General features: G+C 28.6%; 1 protein-coding gene across 1 annotated transcript in view; it reads right to left on the bottom strand.

Annotated features, from left to right (window-relative positions):
* Positions 1 to 9,440: 9,440 nt before the first annotated feature.
* The window catches only part of LOC130666786 (uncharacterized), a 41,405-nt gene continuing 31,273 nt past the window's right edge, over positions 9,441 to 19,572 (bottom strand). Inside the window, exons 5-7 of the mRNA XM_057468051.1 lie at positions 16,526 to 17,188; positions 13,843 to 14,128; positions 9,441 to 10,662 (exon numbers count right to left, since the gene is read on the bottom strand). Of these exons, the coding sequence (XP_057324034.1) occupies positions 10,119 to 10,662; positions 13,843 to 14,128; positions 16,526 to 17,188 (1,493 nt within the window). The 3' untranslated portion in view covers positions 9,441 to 10,118. The remainder of the gene's footprint in view (positions 10,663 to 13,842; positions 14,129 to 16,525; positions 17,189 to 19,572) is intronic.

Here is a 19,572-nt window from a genome sequence, read left to right as displayed (position 1 = left end):
AATAATATTTTACAACATAATTTGAATTGTTTATGTCTTAGAAAAAATTGTGTTACAATGTTTGCTGTTAAACTGTCAATATAAGACTGACTGACTTTAGTCGCGCATCTATAAAACAAGAAAAGAAGGCATTTGTTTTCTAGCTATTCAAATATTTAAAAGATCAGTTTCACATTCGTTACAATATTATATACGATAATACATGTTCATATACGATCATACATGTTTATATATGATCATGCAGAATCAGTTCCAAAAAATGGCCCTGCATGATCATGTATGAGCAGGTATGGTCATGCAGGGCCATTTTTCGGATCTGATCAGATCTGAGTATTCATACATGATCATATCTGAGCATTTTTTCCCGGGGCATTTGAGTGGATTCTATGGGAATTTTTGAATAGGGTCAACCTTTACTCTTAAAGTGTCAGAAACAGGGCCCTTTACCTTACTTAGAAAAATTTAATACCTATTTTACATAACTCACTAATTACTTATCTAGAAAATTGGATATAAAAAAATGATCTCATTTAATTTTTTAATTTGTTTATTGATATGCCAACAATGAGCTAATTTGTATACATTTTTTGTTTATAATTACAATTTTTTAGGAATCGCGCAACAAACTATAGAATTGCATACTAAAAGTTCGTTATTTTTTTTAATTATTATTTTATACAATTGATAAAATTTTTTTAAAAATTAAATGCAATTTAATTAAAATTAGTTCATCAGAAGATATTGACTGTTGTCGATGATTTAATTTGCATAATTAAAATAATGGGTTGATTATTTTTTTTTTTTTTACTTAACAAAAAAAAAGCAAAGGTTTATTTTACACAAATTAATTTTTTTTCAATATCAATAGCGATTGCGAACGTTATACATCACAGTTTATTTATGTTTTTTGTTGCTTAATTATGCAGTAATTACGTATTTAGATTATTATAGTAGTATATTTATATCAATTACGTATTTTTATATCATATTTATTACAATCTAAACATTTATTTTTACACAATTTACATCAGTGTTAAAAAAAAATTCTTATTATCTATTAATTTATGCGATATTAGTTATTGCTGATTTTTTTTTTAATGATTGCATTTTTTTTTTGTTGATTAACATTAAGAGAGATCTAGGAAAGATGGACATCTAAATTATAAAAGTGAACATTTTTTCATCGATTTTTGTTTTTATGACTAGCGAAAATCGGGAGTGAATTTAAAGTAATTACTGATATTATTTGAATCTGAATTCACTCCGTCACTCAAAGTTCCAGAGTTTTTACAAAAAATGAATCTGCATACGGAGTAATTTCTGGATATCTGAATATTGTTTCAATCAGCATTCACTCCGATTCGGAGTTTTGATATCACAATAAATTCCCCTTTGGAGTAAATTTTACTTTCCGTGACGAATCCGAATTACGGTAATTTACAGCATTTTGCCGTAATTTACTGTAAATTACGGTACATCTACGTCAAATTTGCCGGAGCTTACTTTCATTCACCGCAATTTACAGTAATAGACTGTAATTTACGGTATTTTACAGTGAGTTGCGGTAAAAATGCGGCAATTTGCCGTAATTTACGGCATTTTTACCTATGTTTTTTTATTTTTACAGTTTTTACAGTGCAATGATTCACTTTACAGTGAAATACCGTAGATTAGCCGCAATTTCACGGTAGATTACCGTTCCCTTCCTACAAATTTACGGTAACGACTTGCTACAATTAACTTATGATCGAATGTAGCAAAATTTGATTGATTTCTTCATATAACTTGAAAAAATTCTTAGATAGTCCATTTTTCGCAGATCTCTCATTAATTTTTTTTATTAATCTAATTCACATTAATCGTTAATAAATTTATTAACAGTAACTTGATCAATAGCAACAGCTTAAATTATATATATTTTTATTGCCGTGAGCACACAATAATAATTATGATTATCATTACCATTAATGTTAATTTTTCATTATATATATATCATATATATACGTACAACAGTGTATAGTACAAATTTAATAGTCATATTATATTACAAAGAAGTCAACAATTCATCATGAAAAAAGACTAGAAGTATATTTATATTTATATACATATAAATATGTGTATTCATTTATTTTTTTTTTTTTTTTCAGCTAACCCAGTAAGTTATGTGAAGTATTTTATTTTTTACGTACTAGGCTTTGATATTAATCAATTGATAGTAAGGGTGTGCGAATAGGGTTCGCTTTGAGCAAAACCCCTCGTCACTTGTGTATTTTTCTACGTATGGGTCTTGCGCAAGATCTTGTAGCAAGAAATCGTCATCAAGACGAATGCATGACTTGCTCAAGGCATTATACACAAGAATATTAAAGATATCTTAGATATGGTGCAGTTGAAAAGTTTCTGGCGCATTTCCTGCACCAGTAACTTACGGCAGGTACTTACGCATGGCTTGCTCATGATCTGCTCAAGGCTCAAGGTAAATTTTGAGCCTTGAGCAGATCTTGAGCAAGCCATGCGCAAATATTTTAAACTATAGTCTTCCTTCAGAATTGAGTTATAATCTGGCCCGAATTCCTTGTGTAAGGCTTGTTTTTGGTCACATGACCGTTTGTTAAATGCCGGACCAAGCAAGCGAAAATGCTGCCATCTAGTAAATTTCTAACACTTAAAGCAAAATAACAGTTTGTTATTGCGAGTGAATTTGGAGTAATATAAGTATGTTAAATAATTTTTTTATGAATATTTATCTATAAATTTTATTTCATAACTTGTTTTTTTTTTTTTTTAATTTCAGGTCTGTAACTACTTAACCGCTAGAAATATTATTTAATTATTTTTTTAGCAGTCAAAAGATAACGTTATTAATCTTAAATATGAAGCTATATGAAATCTATTGAAAGTTATTTTAAGAGAGAATTTTAAAATGGTACATGAAAAAACTATTTTTATTCGACTTTAAAATGATAACCTGTACAAGCTAAAACTAAAATATTTTGGTAAATTTCGGCAATACAATGATCGATTTCTTTAATAGTTTTTATTTGAGAATAAATTATAATTGAAAATTTTCGTCACAAACGCCTATAAAGATCAATTCTCGAAAAATGCTTTATTAAAAAATTCTGTCAAAAACGTCTATATAGATGCAAATGACGAAATTTGTGACCGTTTGAAACGTGACGGTCATTCCAGCATTACAGAATTTTTTTAAAATTATGTGACGGTCTTATTACCGTTTCCTGACAAAAATAAAAATGACGGTCGTTCCGCATCTCTAGCCACAAGTATCTGCAGCAAGACACATAGGTAGGAAAGGACACTAACGTCTATCGAACTTGAGACCAGGCTTGCTCAAGCCTTGAACAAGATTGTTATGGGAAACAATTCGTAAATTTGATTTACATATTCGCACACCTCTAATCGAAACTTGATTTATTTGTAAAGATACATATTTTGTCAACGTTACGTTATAATTTTATTCAACTTTTTTGTTTTATTTTTTCACAGAGGGTATAAAAATATATTTACATCAATAAATTATTAATCACTAAGACATATTACATTACATGTTAACATTTGTCGGAGTGATTGTACTATTATTTTTTTTTTCATTCATTTTTATAAGTTTAGTTATTTATTATACAATAGAGGCCACGAGATTGACATGTTTACATAGTATTTATAAAATAATTAAAAACAAACATTAACTATGATTTCTAATAAAAACACCCTGAAAATCCGGAAAGCAATTTTTAAGCCAACAAAATATTTTTATCGATGCTCTCAATTTAAAAAATGGATTTATTTATAATTATCAAAAGTACAAAGACTTTTTTCTTTTATAGTATAGGCCTCGAGTACAAAAAAAATGTCAAGGTAAAATTTAATTCGTAGTTATAGACAATAATTTAATAAATCACATGAACGATATTTTTCTTTTTAAAAAAATAATACTTACAATTAATAGAAAATCATACTTGCTTCGTAAAATTATTCCCTTCAATTACATCACAATAATAATTACATTTTAAAAAACATAATATATTAATAACTTAGAGTAATAAATGTATTGTCAGCGTATCGTAATTTGAGCATCGCTTTTTAAGTCTAAAAATATTTTTTAATACAAGCAAAAAAAAATTTTTTTTATTCAAGGAGACCGCAAGTTTGTAATATTTTATACTTTTATAAGATATACTCTTATCATAGCCTGTAGGCTATTAAATATACTCAATTTTCTTCTGGTAGAAAAAAAGTTTATTGGTAACAGCATTCGTATGAGCGGTTTGTTAGTATGAACTTTAAGGTCACGACTAGAGAGCCCTTTTATAAAAATCCTTTAGAAATAATCTAAGTAGAAAACATAATAGGAAAAGAAGGAAAAAACGCTAAAAATTAAGGAGTTTTTCAAAATTTTATTTCAAAAGCTGTGTACACAGAAATAATTTTTGTATAAATATTGCCATGTCGTTTAATCTAAAAATTACTCTAAATCGAGTAATCTTGGGCCATTACGACTTTTTACTTTTGAATTACGAAATTTTACTTTTTCAGTGAGTAAAAATCAGTCAGATTAATTTTTACTTACAATTACGAGTAAAAATTACCCCTAGTGGCTGTCAAAATAAATTCTCTCTAATTCAATTGTTACTCGTAGGTTATGATAAAAAGTTGATTATTCATTTTATAAAATTTAAATTGAATTAAAACAAAAATTACAATTGCATTAGAATATGACAAAATAAATGTCTAAAAAAGAAAAAAAAACATTACTCGTATTGTGTTGAAAAAAAAAAGATGAAAAATTTGTTTAAATTTTAAAATAAATATTAAGTTATAGAGAGATAAAGAGAACGTCTTTCTTTTCTAAGCATACGTTTGTGTGCGTAACATGTAAGTTGTCGCGAAGAAAATAAAAGACATTTAATCGAAGCCGATATTAACCGAAGATTAACGAAGACTACTGAATTATGACTCTGCAGTTTAGAGAAATAAATACTTCAATAGATTCGAAATTTTATTCGAAGTGCAAGTAATTTTTCATCATAACATCAATAAGTTTAAAGAAATGGTATATTGGGGAGTAAAAATTAATACACGTAGAATAAAAATTGGTAAATTCAGATAAAATATTCACATTAACCGATTAAATACGGGATCCCAACAGAGTGGAAAATCATATAATTATACCACTTTATCTGCTGTTAAAAAATTACTCACTAGTAGAGTAAGATAATATTTTATACTATATTAGAGTCTGGTGATATGAATATTTCAACGGAAAATATTAAAAGTTGAAATAAAAAATACTAATTTTTTGGAATGGCTCAGGATTACTCGAAATTGCAAAGTAATTTTCATCAAAAAATTCGTTCCGTGTATAATTGCATTACTATCTAAATATATTAGTAAATGTTTTCTACTGTATTTTTTTTTTCTTTATTGACGAAACATGTGCATGATATCATAAAAACGTGTTAGAACGCTAACCTATAATTGTATTTTGCTCTTTAGTTGAGGCGCCTTATGCGTTGATTGGATTGTTTTTTTCAACCACTTTATTTGCAATCGACTTTTTATCGGCAGTTTTTACCAACACGGAAACAAATGAGGATAAAAAGTTAACTAATTTTTATTATGCTGTCGACCAAACTCAAAACAGGCAAATGAGTCTCCCAAAAACTGTTATGCTACACTTTAATTATTACCGCGGGCAAAAGTAATTTTTATTAAAACTCATCGATATGTTTCAAGAACTGTGAAATAGTTCTTGATGTAGCATCACAATTTTGTAGAGACTTATTTGCCTATTTCAAATTTCGTTGACAGCATAATAAAACATTATTAGACGTTTTATCCTCATTTTTCATCGTGAACTAGTTTTTAAAAAATATCGGGTAAACAAACATGAAAAATGATAAATGCTTAAACGTAAATATAACAACGAAAAATTGTTAAACGACAGTAGCACTCAAGGCTTTCGTGCTCGAGATATACAACATTTATTTATTTTTTAATAAAATTTTTCTTACTAAAAAAACGTTCATGTCAAGTCAATCCATTTTCCTCAAAAAAAAGAAAAGTTTTAATAGTATATTTCGTAACAAGATTTCGAATATGACAGCTACGATTGTTTCAAAACTAGCGGTCTCCTTAAACTTGAAAAGTACATGAATATTATTTTTATGATAAATAATTGATGGTTAGTGATTGTCATATTACTAAACCGCAATTCATGAAAGTCTTACAATAGATAAGTAACGTTGATAAATTTTTTTTTTTCACATTAGAAGGCATTGAGAAGTGAAGACATTTATTTATCAATGGCTTTAACTTATTTACTATTAACAATGTTTTCAGCTTTAACTAACAATTTTTTATTCAAATTGACAATTTAATCAGTATAATTATTATCAAATAATAACCGATATATTTATTAAATATTTAGTTTTTAATTCTACGACTCCTTTGTACAAGCTCGTTGACAATATTATTATAAAACTCCTTTCTCTCTCTCTCTCTTTCTCAATTTTTTATTGCAGCGATAAGAATCTTTCAAGAAAATAAACGAAAAAACATATTTAATTTTTTTTATTAAAAAATTTCTGCCATAAATTTACTTGATTGTAACCAATTATTTTAATACACATTGCGTTAAGCTTGACACATATTATTCTATTCAAGTTTCATAATTATCTGGCACAAATATAGTTAAGAAATGAAAGAAAATATAATATCGAACAATAAAAAGTAGGAATATTTATGGAATTTGGTTTTAAATATATATTTTTTGCAACACCTGCTTTGAAAGTTCAATTTCCGAACGCTGTAAATCGTGTCGGAAGCGCCAAATATATACAGCCTTGCCTATACATTTTACTTAACCGCACTTGTGCGCCAAATAGGCTATAACTTTACAGTTTTAACTTTACTACACTAACGTAGTAATAAGATGTCACGACCAGTGACATTATTTAATTTTGCTCTTTGTAACTAACAATGTGATTGTCTTGAAGCGAGTAAAACGCCACCACACGTTGCGACAACGCATTACTTTTTGTCGCTCATGTGATATGTATTGTATATGATAAATAGCTTAATAACCTTGAAAAATTTGATTTAAAATAGAATTTTAATTTTTTACTTCTCGAAAATTGAACTTTCATAGCAGGATTTGCAAAAAATAATGTATCCTACAGGTGGACTAAAAAGCGAACATGACAATCCTGACCACGCCATTCGCTTTAATCCTTAGCGGCCACACCTCAGTCAGGCCACAGCGGTCACATGGGGTAACTCATTACCACACGCTGAAAAACTTAGTTGTACAAGATATATGGGTGTTTTAAGACTTCTAACCGATTGTTTCATGTTTGTTGAAGAGTTCTTTAACATTTATAATGATTTTTATCGGTTAATTTATAGATGACGTTCTAAAAACTGGTTATATTTGTGACTAGTTTTTCGGCTTTCTGTGTAATGGAGTCATATCTCACACTTGTCTACCACGGGCAAATGTCGTTACTTGTATCAATGACGAAGGTTTTTGATCTCTAATTATACTTTTTCTGAGCCTGGGGTAACTAGTTACCCCGTGTGGCCGTTAAGGATTAGAGTCATGTCGCGACAAGATGATTGTCAAATTATTCACTCTTTAGTCCACATGCAGCATAAACTACTATTATCGTTATAAAAAATATTGTTCGACACGTATGATAAAAACGAGAAATCCGGTATACTTGTTATGTTAACACTCGTCTAAGGTTATGTTACATTATCAACGAGGACGAGTATCGTCGTCCCAACGAAAGCTTAGGATTTTTTTCCCACCAGTTTCTTACCTCACCACTAGAATATCAGAATGAGCGCATGCACCATTAAATGAGCGCAAGTGCCAAAGTCACCAAAATCAACATTCAAAGGGTGGGGGAAGAAACTGTGATGGGGAAAAAATTCTGAGCTTTCGTTGGGACGACTATACATGCATCTATCTCGCACGAGCGAGGCGAGATTAATAACAAGGTTAATTTGTTATAACCAATATAATTTTTCCAAACTATCAGGTAATATTTTCAGTCGTAATATAGATTTTCTATCTGCTCTACCAAAAAAAAAATTGGTTTGTTGGAGTAAAAAAATGAATTTTTTCTAAATTACAGTAAACGGGTTTCATGATATGTACAAAGAGGTTAAATAGTGAGTTTACAGGAAATTATCGGCAATACGATTATCCGGAGCAAAAAAGTCATTCTAAAATAATTGGCGATAAAGATTTTCTTTTAACAATTTTTTTTCGTTTTATTTATTAAAAGAAATTGAATGTTTTTTTTTATCGCTTAAAGACATCTTAAAATTTTGTTAGGCGAAACAATCACTTCAAAATTAATAAAAGAAATATTTTTTCGTTATTATTTATTATGGTAACAAAGCATCATTTGTTTCAGTAAAAAAATATTATTTGTTGTTGCAACGAAGGTTACTTGCTAATACAAAAATTCTCTTTGCAGAAACAAACTGAATTTTTTTTTATTTCGTCAAACTTATTTGTTACTGTAAGTAATTCGATTTTGTTATAATAATACGTTTTTTCATTGTCCCGTTATTCGTTACGATGACGAAATTATTTTTTTCAGTGCAGTTATTTAAAAATTCAATTATCCCGAAATCGTAGATGTCAGATTAACTTTTTTCTACATCGATCAAAGTGCTATCCGTGCAGCCAAAATCGGTTAATTTTGTGAAACACGCTACCACTGCTAAAACGTGTTATTTTTTTAGCTATGAATTTTTTGTTTAAAAAGTCCGCAGAGCACTATCTCGATTTGCTAGTTACTGTATATTAAAAGTTGTATTTTATAAGAGTAAAACGAGTTTCGAGAGGCTAATTAGCTACTCTGCGGTAGGTGTCACTAGTATATTATGCCTCTCGCAAGTAATTTTTATTGCTTGTTTCTTTATACAATATTCCTAACGCTCTTTGCAATATACTCAGACAAAATGTATAAATCGTTAACGAGTTAACAAGTGGCATGATAAAAGTTAATGCTGCACAGTAAAAAATATTGTGTTAAAATCAACACAATCTGTATGTTAGAAACGGTCCATACAATATTTGTGTTATTTTTCAACACAGACTGTTTGTGTTGAAATTTCAACACACAATTCGAGTAATATGAAAAGTAACTTCAACACTTTTTAAATGTTAATGGCGACACAAAAAAAATGTTAACTTTTACATTTTATTTTTGTACCATGAATTATTTTTACGTTATAAAAAGTGTCAATAATTATTATTTAACATTTAACTATTTTGTGATAGTAAACAAGATCCTAAAGTTAGCAGACAGTTAACAATTTTTGAATTTTTTTATCAACAAATCAATTACGAAATAAAAATGAAAAATAAAAATGTGCGCACGTAGAAAAGTAAAAAAGCCACAGATGCAATTTTTAAATAATTTTTTTTTTTTTTACTATGCGAATCATGAACTTTGTCAACTTTATTTTTTTTATGTCTAATTGAAAATAAATAAAATCAATGTCACAAAAATAATAACTAACCAAGCAAAACTGATGCTTAATGGCGCTTCCCGCGTGAATAGAAGAAAGTTTTTTTTTTAACACAATTCAACTGTCGCTTCAACATTTTTTATGTGTTAATTTTAAAGTAACACTTAATAAATGTTGATAATATCGATTTTGTACTAGGTAACACTTTTAAAGTGTTGAATAGTAGATCGATTAAAAATTTGAAAGTAACACAGAAAATTGTGTTGATTCGACACAAAATAATCAACACAAAAAATTGAATACGGACCGTTTTTAACACAGATACACAATATTTTTTACTGTATACGATACGTTTACTCATACGATTTCGGGTATATTGCAAAATAAACCCTTAATGTTAAATCGTCAGGGGTCACAAAAGTGAAAGTCAATTTTCTGCCACGCCAAAGGCCCCAAGGGCTAAACCGTTGATACTGTTCACTATTATCAAATATTAAAATTAAATTTCAAGTTGTTATAAAATTTATAATTAGAAAAATTATTAAAATACTTAATTTCATAATTAATTGAGTTTTTTTTTTGTTATAAAAAATTAATCAATTATTTATTTACTCTTCAACATCAAGGACAATTTCATTGTCATCTTCACAACTTCTATCGATGAATTTTATGGTATCATCGTCTTCATTAAAAATATTTGCGATTTTATTATTACTATTACTATTATTATTATCATTATTTTTATTGTTATTATTATTATTATTATTTTCTGCTGCATTATTTTCTAACTCGGGTTCCTCGACGAGGGTAAATGGCATATCAACGTCATTAGGATACTCTTCAATGGAGACGGTGACACTTACTTGATTTTCTTTGACATCAGTACCATGACTGTCGTCGGAAACAGTTGAACCTATTTCGTCTTTATCAAGAGAATTCGTGTCATAATACTTGAGCTCGTATTCTGGACTACAGCCTTCAACGACAATAGGTACATTTAATGAATGACGGCTGATTTGTGAATCACGGCGATTTCGATCGAATGACGTACGTCTATTATCATCGGATCTTGAATGATATAATTTTTGTCGCTGTCGAATACTGTCTGTTGTATTCGATCTTTCTCGTTGATCAAGTTCTTCGATAAAATGTCTTGGAAAAAAAAAGAAAACAATTATTAATGATAATTCCCTATCCAAAAATTCCCACAGAATCCACTCAAATGCAACAAAAACCGCATAGAAACCAATACAGTCTATAGGATTCTATGCGGTTTTTGTCGAATTTGAGTGGATTCTATGGGAATTTTTGGATAGGGTTACTAATTCAAAAAATAAAAAACTAAGTGTTTACACGGAAAGAAAATTCGAGTAAAATTTAAAGTGTAAAAATCGTAATCGTGGATTATACTTTCATTAGTATTAATTTTCATATGTTTCATTTTAAAATTCACTATGTATATAGGTTACATTTTGTACTATTTTACATCGTAATTTTAACAAAGACTTTTTGAATTATAAATTACAATGTTAACATCGCAAAAAGAACAGAAAAAAATTACAATTTAAAAACTATATTTATCTTTCTATTTACTTTTTAATAGAATAAATATTACAGTGCTATCTCTGTTATAATACGATCTAAGTAATAAAAAAAGGCCATTCGGCAGCCGAAATGGAAGGTAGATTTTCCAATTAATCTATATAAAAAGTTTCATACATACATATCTTGTGATACATGTTAGTGTATAGTCATGATATGAAATTAGGCTCGTTTTCTAAGAGTGAGAGTAAAAAAAGACAACGACTATTTTCGATAGAGAACTTCAGATAGTTGATTTGACAAAACATTATATAGGTAATGTACTAAACTAACCTTCACGTAAACAAAGTATAGAAATTTTAATTAGTATGAGATCATAATTGTAATTACTATTACGACGGCAAGATCAGTTATAATTATAGGACGTACAGGTACGATTGAAACAGCATAAATAATAAAAAAAATACTTTTAAAATATAAAATAGCAGTGAAATTTACAGGTTATTTTGTTCACACTATAATACAACTGACAAAATTGTATTATAATGGGAAATGCATAAGTTATGTGAAATGAAAACCATATTTTCAACATTTTTTGATTCCATTAAAATTTTTAAGGCTATCAAATTATTGGAAGAAATGGTCAAAACATTGTTTAAGGTCTTTAATTAAAGCTTATTAGAAAAGCTTTTAAATACTTTTTACTGGAATTGTCTATCAGTTTTAGTTTTAATGTTATATGAACTTCAACAGTGAATAAAAACTGATTTTTTCGAAAACTCGTGGAAATTTCAAACAGCCATAACTTCACAACTATTTGAACGATTCAGCCCATCTTTGAACTTGATCAAGATAATCGCCTATAGAATAAGTGTGGAAAATTTCATTAAGATCCGATAAGAACTGTAGGTGCTATCGTAATGACAAGACCAGTGATAATCATAGGGAGTAGAGGTACATTTGATCCATCATAAGTAATAAAAGAAATACTTTTAAAATATAAAATAGCTGTGAAATTTACAGGTTATTTTGTGCACAATAAAATACAACTGACGAAATTTGATTATAATGGGAAATGCATAAATGATGTTGAATGAAAACCATATTTTCAACATTTTTTGATTCCATTAAAATTTTCAAGGCTATCAAATTATTTGAAGAAATGGTCAAAACATCAAGTTTAAGGTCATAAATTAAAGCTTATTAGACAAGCTTTCAAATACTTTTTACGGAGATTATCTATGAGTTTTAGTTTTAAAGTTATATGAACTTGAAAGTGGATAAAATTTTTTTTTTTTGAAAAATCGTGGGAATTTGAAACAGCCATATCTTCTAAACTAATCGAACGATTTAGCCCATCTTCGAACTTAACCGTGGTAATCGCTCATAGAATAAGTGTAAAAAATTTCATTAGGATCCGATAAGGATTCTAGGCGCAATCGTGTTCTCAAAACTTGGTTCTATTACATATATATATATATATATATATATATATATATATATATATATATATATATATATATATATATATATATATATATATATATATATATATATATATATATATATATATATATATATATATATATATATATATATATATATATATATATATATATATATATACATACATATATAAATTTTTCAACGAATGGTATTTTTGAACTCTACTCAACTAATTATGATAGGTTGTGACAAAATTCCTTGAAAAATCGACCATGAGGACAAATACAATACCTAGATTTTTAAAAAAATCTACCTAATAAAAATTACGATGTTATCCCAGGTCGAAATCTAAGTTATACTTCTAACCTAAATGAGTATTGAAAACCGATATTAGACTTTTTAGGACATTATTGTTGTAAAAGCTTGAAATGAACCAAAACCTAGACTTACAAAGGCTTGAATTGAATCTACTTAGAGTTACAAAGGCTTGAATTGAACTTACTTAGACTTACAAAGGCTTGAATTGAACTTACTTAGACTTAAAAAGGCTTGAATTGAACCTACTTAAACTTAAAAAGGCATGGATTAGACCTACAAAGACATATATTCTGAAACGAATGAACTCATAATTTTTTGAATAGACTCTCTATTCGTCCCAGACTGCTTCTAGGTCCTATTCCACTCCTAGATGTCATTAATCTACTGATAAAATCGCTGGATCACTTGCAACAATTTTTTACTAGCCTTGGAATTTTTGAAATCTACCCTCTGTTAGTCCCAGGCTGTCTGAGGGACCCTAAAATTGAATGTAGGTTTTCAATGCTTATTTAGGTTTAAAGTATGCCTTAGATTTCGACTTGGGTACATCGTAATTTTTAAATAGTAACTATGTCCATCGTATGAGGCGTTCTTGTGATTCATGACTGTTTGTTTATATCGTTTATATGGATCTTAATACTGTATACATTTGTGAATCTTTCTGTGGCCGAGTGGTCCAAGGCGTCGGACGATTCGCAATCGAAAAGTCTCGTGATCAAGTCCAATACTCGTCCGAGCAATTAGTAATTTATACTTTTATTTAAAATTTTTGTTACATCAAATGCTTAAATTTTACGATGTAAACATCATAATTTACACTAAAGAGCTTAAGACTTTGCATTATTTGTCTGAAGTGTTATTTCTTAAATAAAATGTACAATGCTACATCGTAAAAATTATGATTTTAAAGGTACAGTTCACCACACATTGATCAATAGGAAAAATTACGATGTTACCATCATAAATTTAACTGGAATTTTTTTTCTGTATATTTTAACCAATAAGTAAATATTATTTGAAACAAACCTAATATCGAATCTCCGAAAATCTGGACTTTTTCTAAAATCGAGACTAGATTTTCGTAATGGCCGATCGGGACGGCGCTCGCAGCCACTCGCCCTGTCAAAGGACATATTTCGAAAGTTAGACGAGGATGACTTTCGAAAGTCCCGGGGCGAAGTGTTACCACGACTCAGTAAGCCAGTTGTTCCATGCTCGTCGGTTAATCGTACATCTATCGAGGCTCTTTTACGTGACATAATCAGGTCCACGGGTAATTTCGTGCATGCACCCAGCGGGTAAGCTATTGAATCTGCAATATTAATTATTATATGAGTCACTTTGCGTTAGTTTAATATTTAATGTCTTGTTTGTATACATTTATGTCAATAACAACTGTACTCTTGCATCACAAATTCCAATTATAACTTTCATCATACTCAAAACAAATATACGTCATCTTGAATTTCATATATCTAATATGTATACATTAATATTTTATACTTGGCACAGCAGCTAGAGCAGTCTGTTTACTTTATTTAAAGGATTCAAATGTGCTTGAAAAAAGTATATCTTTAAAGAATTTTTTCTAGTTTTTGTTATTTTAACACCTTATCATTTTAATATTTCATTTTTTTCATTAGGAATCTATAATAACAGTAATAATAGGAATTTTTTCGATTAAAAAAATTTAAAAAAATTTTTTAGACTTGATTTATTAAATCAAGAGTCTAGTGCATTTTGACATAAACATTTTTTTAATTAATTAATTTATTTATTTATAGCCCAACTGCTTACGCCAATAACAGGGCCAGATACATAATAATAGTATTAAAATACTATTCTATTATAATAACAATCTGGTAACAGACGTAAAAATTTCAATACAAAAAAACAAAAAATAATTTTAGAATTCCGTAAAACAAAATTCCAAACAAAACAAAAATTATTATAAGGCTTCGGCCAACATTATAACAGAAATATCACATTCTATGTCTAATATAAACAATAGAGTGATACATATATGTAATATATATAACATTAATTAAATAATATAATGTAAGATAATATAATTTAATGTAATACAAAGTAATGTAATGTAATGTAATGAAATAGGGGATACAATAATAATAATACACAGCCTTGTCAGCACCTGAACTCAACACATACGTATTATGTTGCTGGTCTTGAACCAGCAACTGCACTAGCAAAATTGGTGGCTGATATACCAGAAGGGTTCTAACTTAATAATAATTTTAAATAATATAAAAATTAAACCATTCTTTTGAGCTGTAAATGTCCGTTTTGAATTTTCGTCTTGAAAATCGGGCGCGAAAATTTAAATTATCCTATACGGCCATCTATTATGATAATTGTATTTTTATTTATTTACTTTACAAAGACCCAACAGCTCACGTCATTAACAGGGTCACTTAATATAATACATTCATCATGTGTCAGAGCGTTTAGGTACAGGGCTTTTGTAATATGAATATTTAGAAGTATGAATTAGTTTTTCGTATAGTATGTATCAATTATTTATTTATTGGTTTCTTTATATTCATTGTCTGAGTTATCATATTAGTATACGAATATAATATATTGTAACGAATGTGAAACTGATCTTTTAAATATTTGAATAGCTAGAAAACAAATGCCTTCTTCTCTTGTTTTATAGATGCGCGATTAAAGTCAGTCAGTCTTATATTGACAGTTTAACAGCAAACATTGTATCTCAATAAACTATATATTGCTCTTGCTTTCTTTTACTGCTGTTAATTGTGGTGTTATTATTTCTAATATAAGTGTGTTATCATTGTAGTGTATAAGTGATATTAATTTAAGATACCAACCACTACAATTTGGTGTCAGAAGTGGGATTCGAACCCACGCCCACAATAGTGGATATGATAAAAAGATTAAAAGCTATGATCTTAAAGATATCAATATGGAAGCTAAGTGATTGGCTGATGTAGACTGGTTAAACCCGAACAAATCAAGTACAGGATCACTGTTGTTTATTAAGATGTTACATATATTGATGCACCTGTCTATACAGATATTATATTTTTTTTCAGCCTATATTCGCGCGGGATATATTTTATAGACTTTTTTTTTATATCAAAATTACTATGCTTATGCTTTTATAGATCAGAATTTTTGTATTAAAGTTGTTATAACGTAGATAAGTTTTATGTAAATCTACCACAACTTTAAAAACATGATGATTGTTTGGATATATCGTTTTGTCCTCTGTGTTTCCATCCCACTAAGAAGCTGCTTCTACTTCACCACCCTTTCGGGAATATACGCAGGCATTCATAAGGGGTTCGATTTTCGATTCATGTTTTCTATTTCTAAAACTTACGAAAAAATTTTTAATTTATTATTAAACGACGATAAATTTAGTATCCGAAATATAACGTTTTTTTCCAGCCTTTCATTTTCTTTTCTCTATGGTGGTCTTTTTTGGCTCCAACATCTACTTTTATTTAAAAATATAAAAGAAAAAATAAATCTTTGAAAAGAAATAAAAGTTGGCAAAATGAAGCCTTTAACAAAATTTTATTTCGAATAAAGATATAAGACATTGAGCCTATATAAAGAAAACCAAAAAAAAAATCATTCATATTTAATTTTATCGACTTAATTGCTATTATGTTTTTAGTAAAATTGGTTTTATTCAACAGATTAAATGATTAAAAATTACCAGAGTGTTGTTTTCTTCTTGCGAGAATTCGCTTCGCTTCTTCTTCATCAAGATCCTCAATTTTAGTTTGCCGTAATAACTGATGTCGTCTAGCAGTATCTGATCTGTCTTTAACTTTGAGCGTAACAGGTCCTTTGTTAGGGATGTAAAGATCCATAGCCATTGAAACTTGACTGCCATTCATTTTATTGTGCTCGAGACTCTCTCTGCTGACTCGTGGAGGGCTGTATTGTGGATTGTCAACTGACAAAGCGTGTCTTTGAAGTAATTCCGGATTTAAAAGCGCACAACCAGAAAACTTAGAGGCTTTTCTTTTAGAAGGTGATTTTTTCATCACCAAAGACGGTGCACTTGGACTTTTTTTTAGCGGGTGAGTTGGCGATCCCTTGTCGTAAAGATTTCTTGAGAACCGCATAAACTCGGCTGTCAATTGCTTACGCGCTATCTCATGGGCACTTGGACTTGGGCTGCGATTCACGCGAAATAAACCTAATTGATGATCCCAACGCGTCGTTTGACATGACGTTGAACGACGTGGTCGTGGGTTCCGTGAATACTTTATTGATGACGAACTTTGATTGAAGCGATATCGCGCCGGCACAACTTTCGCTGCGCTATCACGAGCTTCAAAGGTCATCACACAGGCCGCCACTACTATAAAACCTAATGGATTGAAAATATTTATAATTAATAATAAGTATTGAAAATTTTTCTTTGTTAATTAAGATAAATTAAACATTAATTAAAAAAGGCCATTCGGCAGCCGAAATGGAAGGTAGATTCCTTACTCAATCGATCGAATAAGTTAATTTCGTACATGAATATCTTGTGATACATGTCAGTGTGTAGTCATGGTATGAAATTAGGCTCATTTTCTAAGAGTGAGGGTAAAAAAGGACAACGGCTTACTTTCTTAGAGAACTTCAGATAGTTAATTTGACAAAACATTGTATAAATAATATACCAGTATAACCTTTACGCAAATAAAGTATTGCTATATTCATAGCCTACAATGTTTTTGTTTAATTTTTTGATGATGACTATAACCTAACAGTATTACTATTAACAAAATATTATTTTTCAGTGCAAACGAATTAAAAGATTATTTTATTATCGACAAGAAAAATTTAACGGAAATGGATTTTAAATTAAATTAACTACACATTTAAAAACGAATCGGCAAAGTGTAAAAAAAAGTGTGTGTTAAAATGGTTACATGCCCGATAAAAAATGATTTTGTCTGATTATATATGAGTATATATGAGTATATATGATTATATATGATATCATATATAATTATATATAATCATATATGGAATTATATATGATTATACATGGAATTATATATAATTGTATATGAACCTATATATAATTAGATCTGATCAGACCTGGATGATGGAGGCTAGGTATAATCATATATAAGTCTATATAAGATCAGGTCTAATTATACATAGACATATATAATTAGATCTAACTGATGAAGGCTAGATATAATCATATATAAGCCTATATATAATCAGGTCTAATTATATATAAGTCTATATATAATTAGATCTGATCAGACCTGGATGATGAAGGCTAGGTATAATCATGTATAAGCCTATATATGATCAGGTCTAATTATATATAAGTCTATATATAATTAGATCTGATCAGACACGACTGATATAAACTTATCTGTAGTTATATATATGTCTATATATGATTAGATATGATCAGACTTTAATGATATGAAACCTATAAATATCTAATTATTAGGGCTGTACATCTAAACCGGCTTAACCGGTTAAAAAAGTTAACCAGGTTAATTAGCTGGCTAGCTCGCCAGCTTAGCTAATTTAACCGGTTAACTTCATTAGCTTGGCTAAGCAGCCAAAGGCTTAACCGGTTAACTCAAATTAGCTAGGCTAATTAGCTGAGGGTTTAATCCGTTAAATGGTTAATTTTTTTTTTCATTTATTCGCTACCTTATCTTAAAAAATATATATGAAATATCATATTTATTTAATTTTAGACCGAAAAAGCTATAACAAAAAATTTATACTATTAGTTAAAAAAAATTCAATTCAATTTTGAAAATTATTTAATTAAAAATATATATCGCGTTACTTATGCCAAAAGGGCGTATAAAAATATCTTTTTTTCTGATCAACTTGGGAACGTTTTTTTCATTTAATTTAATGTTTTTCTCCAGTTGATCGAGTTTTAAAGTCATTTATTTTACTGTTCTCTTGATTTTTTTTTTCGCTAAGAATTAATAATAATTGAAAAGGATAAAAATGGTACGCCCTTTTGGCTTTTAAATTTTTTTTTCGTTTTTTTCTAGATAGTTTTTTGTTGTGAAATTCCCAAATTTATCCGGAAAAAGAAGATTTTTTAATACGCCTTTTTAATTTTACATAGCCAAAAAGGCGTATATTTTGAGATACGCCCTTTTGGCATAATTAACGCGATATATATTTTTAATTAAATAATTTTCAAAATTGAATTGAATTTTTTTTTAACTAATAGTATAAATTTTTTGTTATAGCTTTTTCGGTCTAAAATTAAATAAATATGATATTTCATATATATTTTTTAAGATAAGGTAGCGAATAGATGAAAAAAAAAATTAACCATTTAACCGATTAAACCCTCAGCTAATTAGCCTAGCTAATTTGAGTTAACCGGTTAAGCCTTTGGCTGCTTAGCCAAGCTAATGAAGTTAACCGGTTAAATTAGCTAAGCTGACGAGCTAGCCAGCTAATTAACCTGGTTAACTTTTTTAACCGGTTAAGCCGGTTTAGATGTACAGCCTTACTAATTATGTATAGAGGTCCAATATATATATTTAACATAATGTGACAATTTTAATATTAATGTCATTTAATTTTTATTTTGTCAGCTATCAATCAAACTTAAATCCCCATTACGTAAAAAATGTTCAAAGGTTTCGGCAGAATTTTAAAAGTATAAATAGATATCGATTTATATATGGATATTTATAAGTTTATATATCTATAGATAAAAAGATTTGATTATAACTATCTAATGAATTCTATTGTAAT

This window comes from Microplitis mediator, chromosome 4 (genome assembly GCF_029852145.1).
Source record: "Microplitis mediator isolate UGA2020A chromosome 4, iyMicMedi2.1, whole genome shotgun sequence".
Lineage (NCBI taxonomy): Eukaryota > Metazoa > Arthropoda > Insecta > Hymenoptera > Braconidae > Microplitis > Microplitis mediator.
This window is presented reverse-complemented; position numbering and strand designations above follow the sequence as displayed.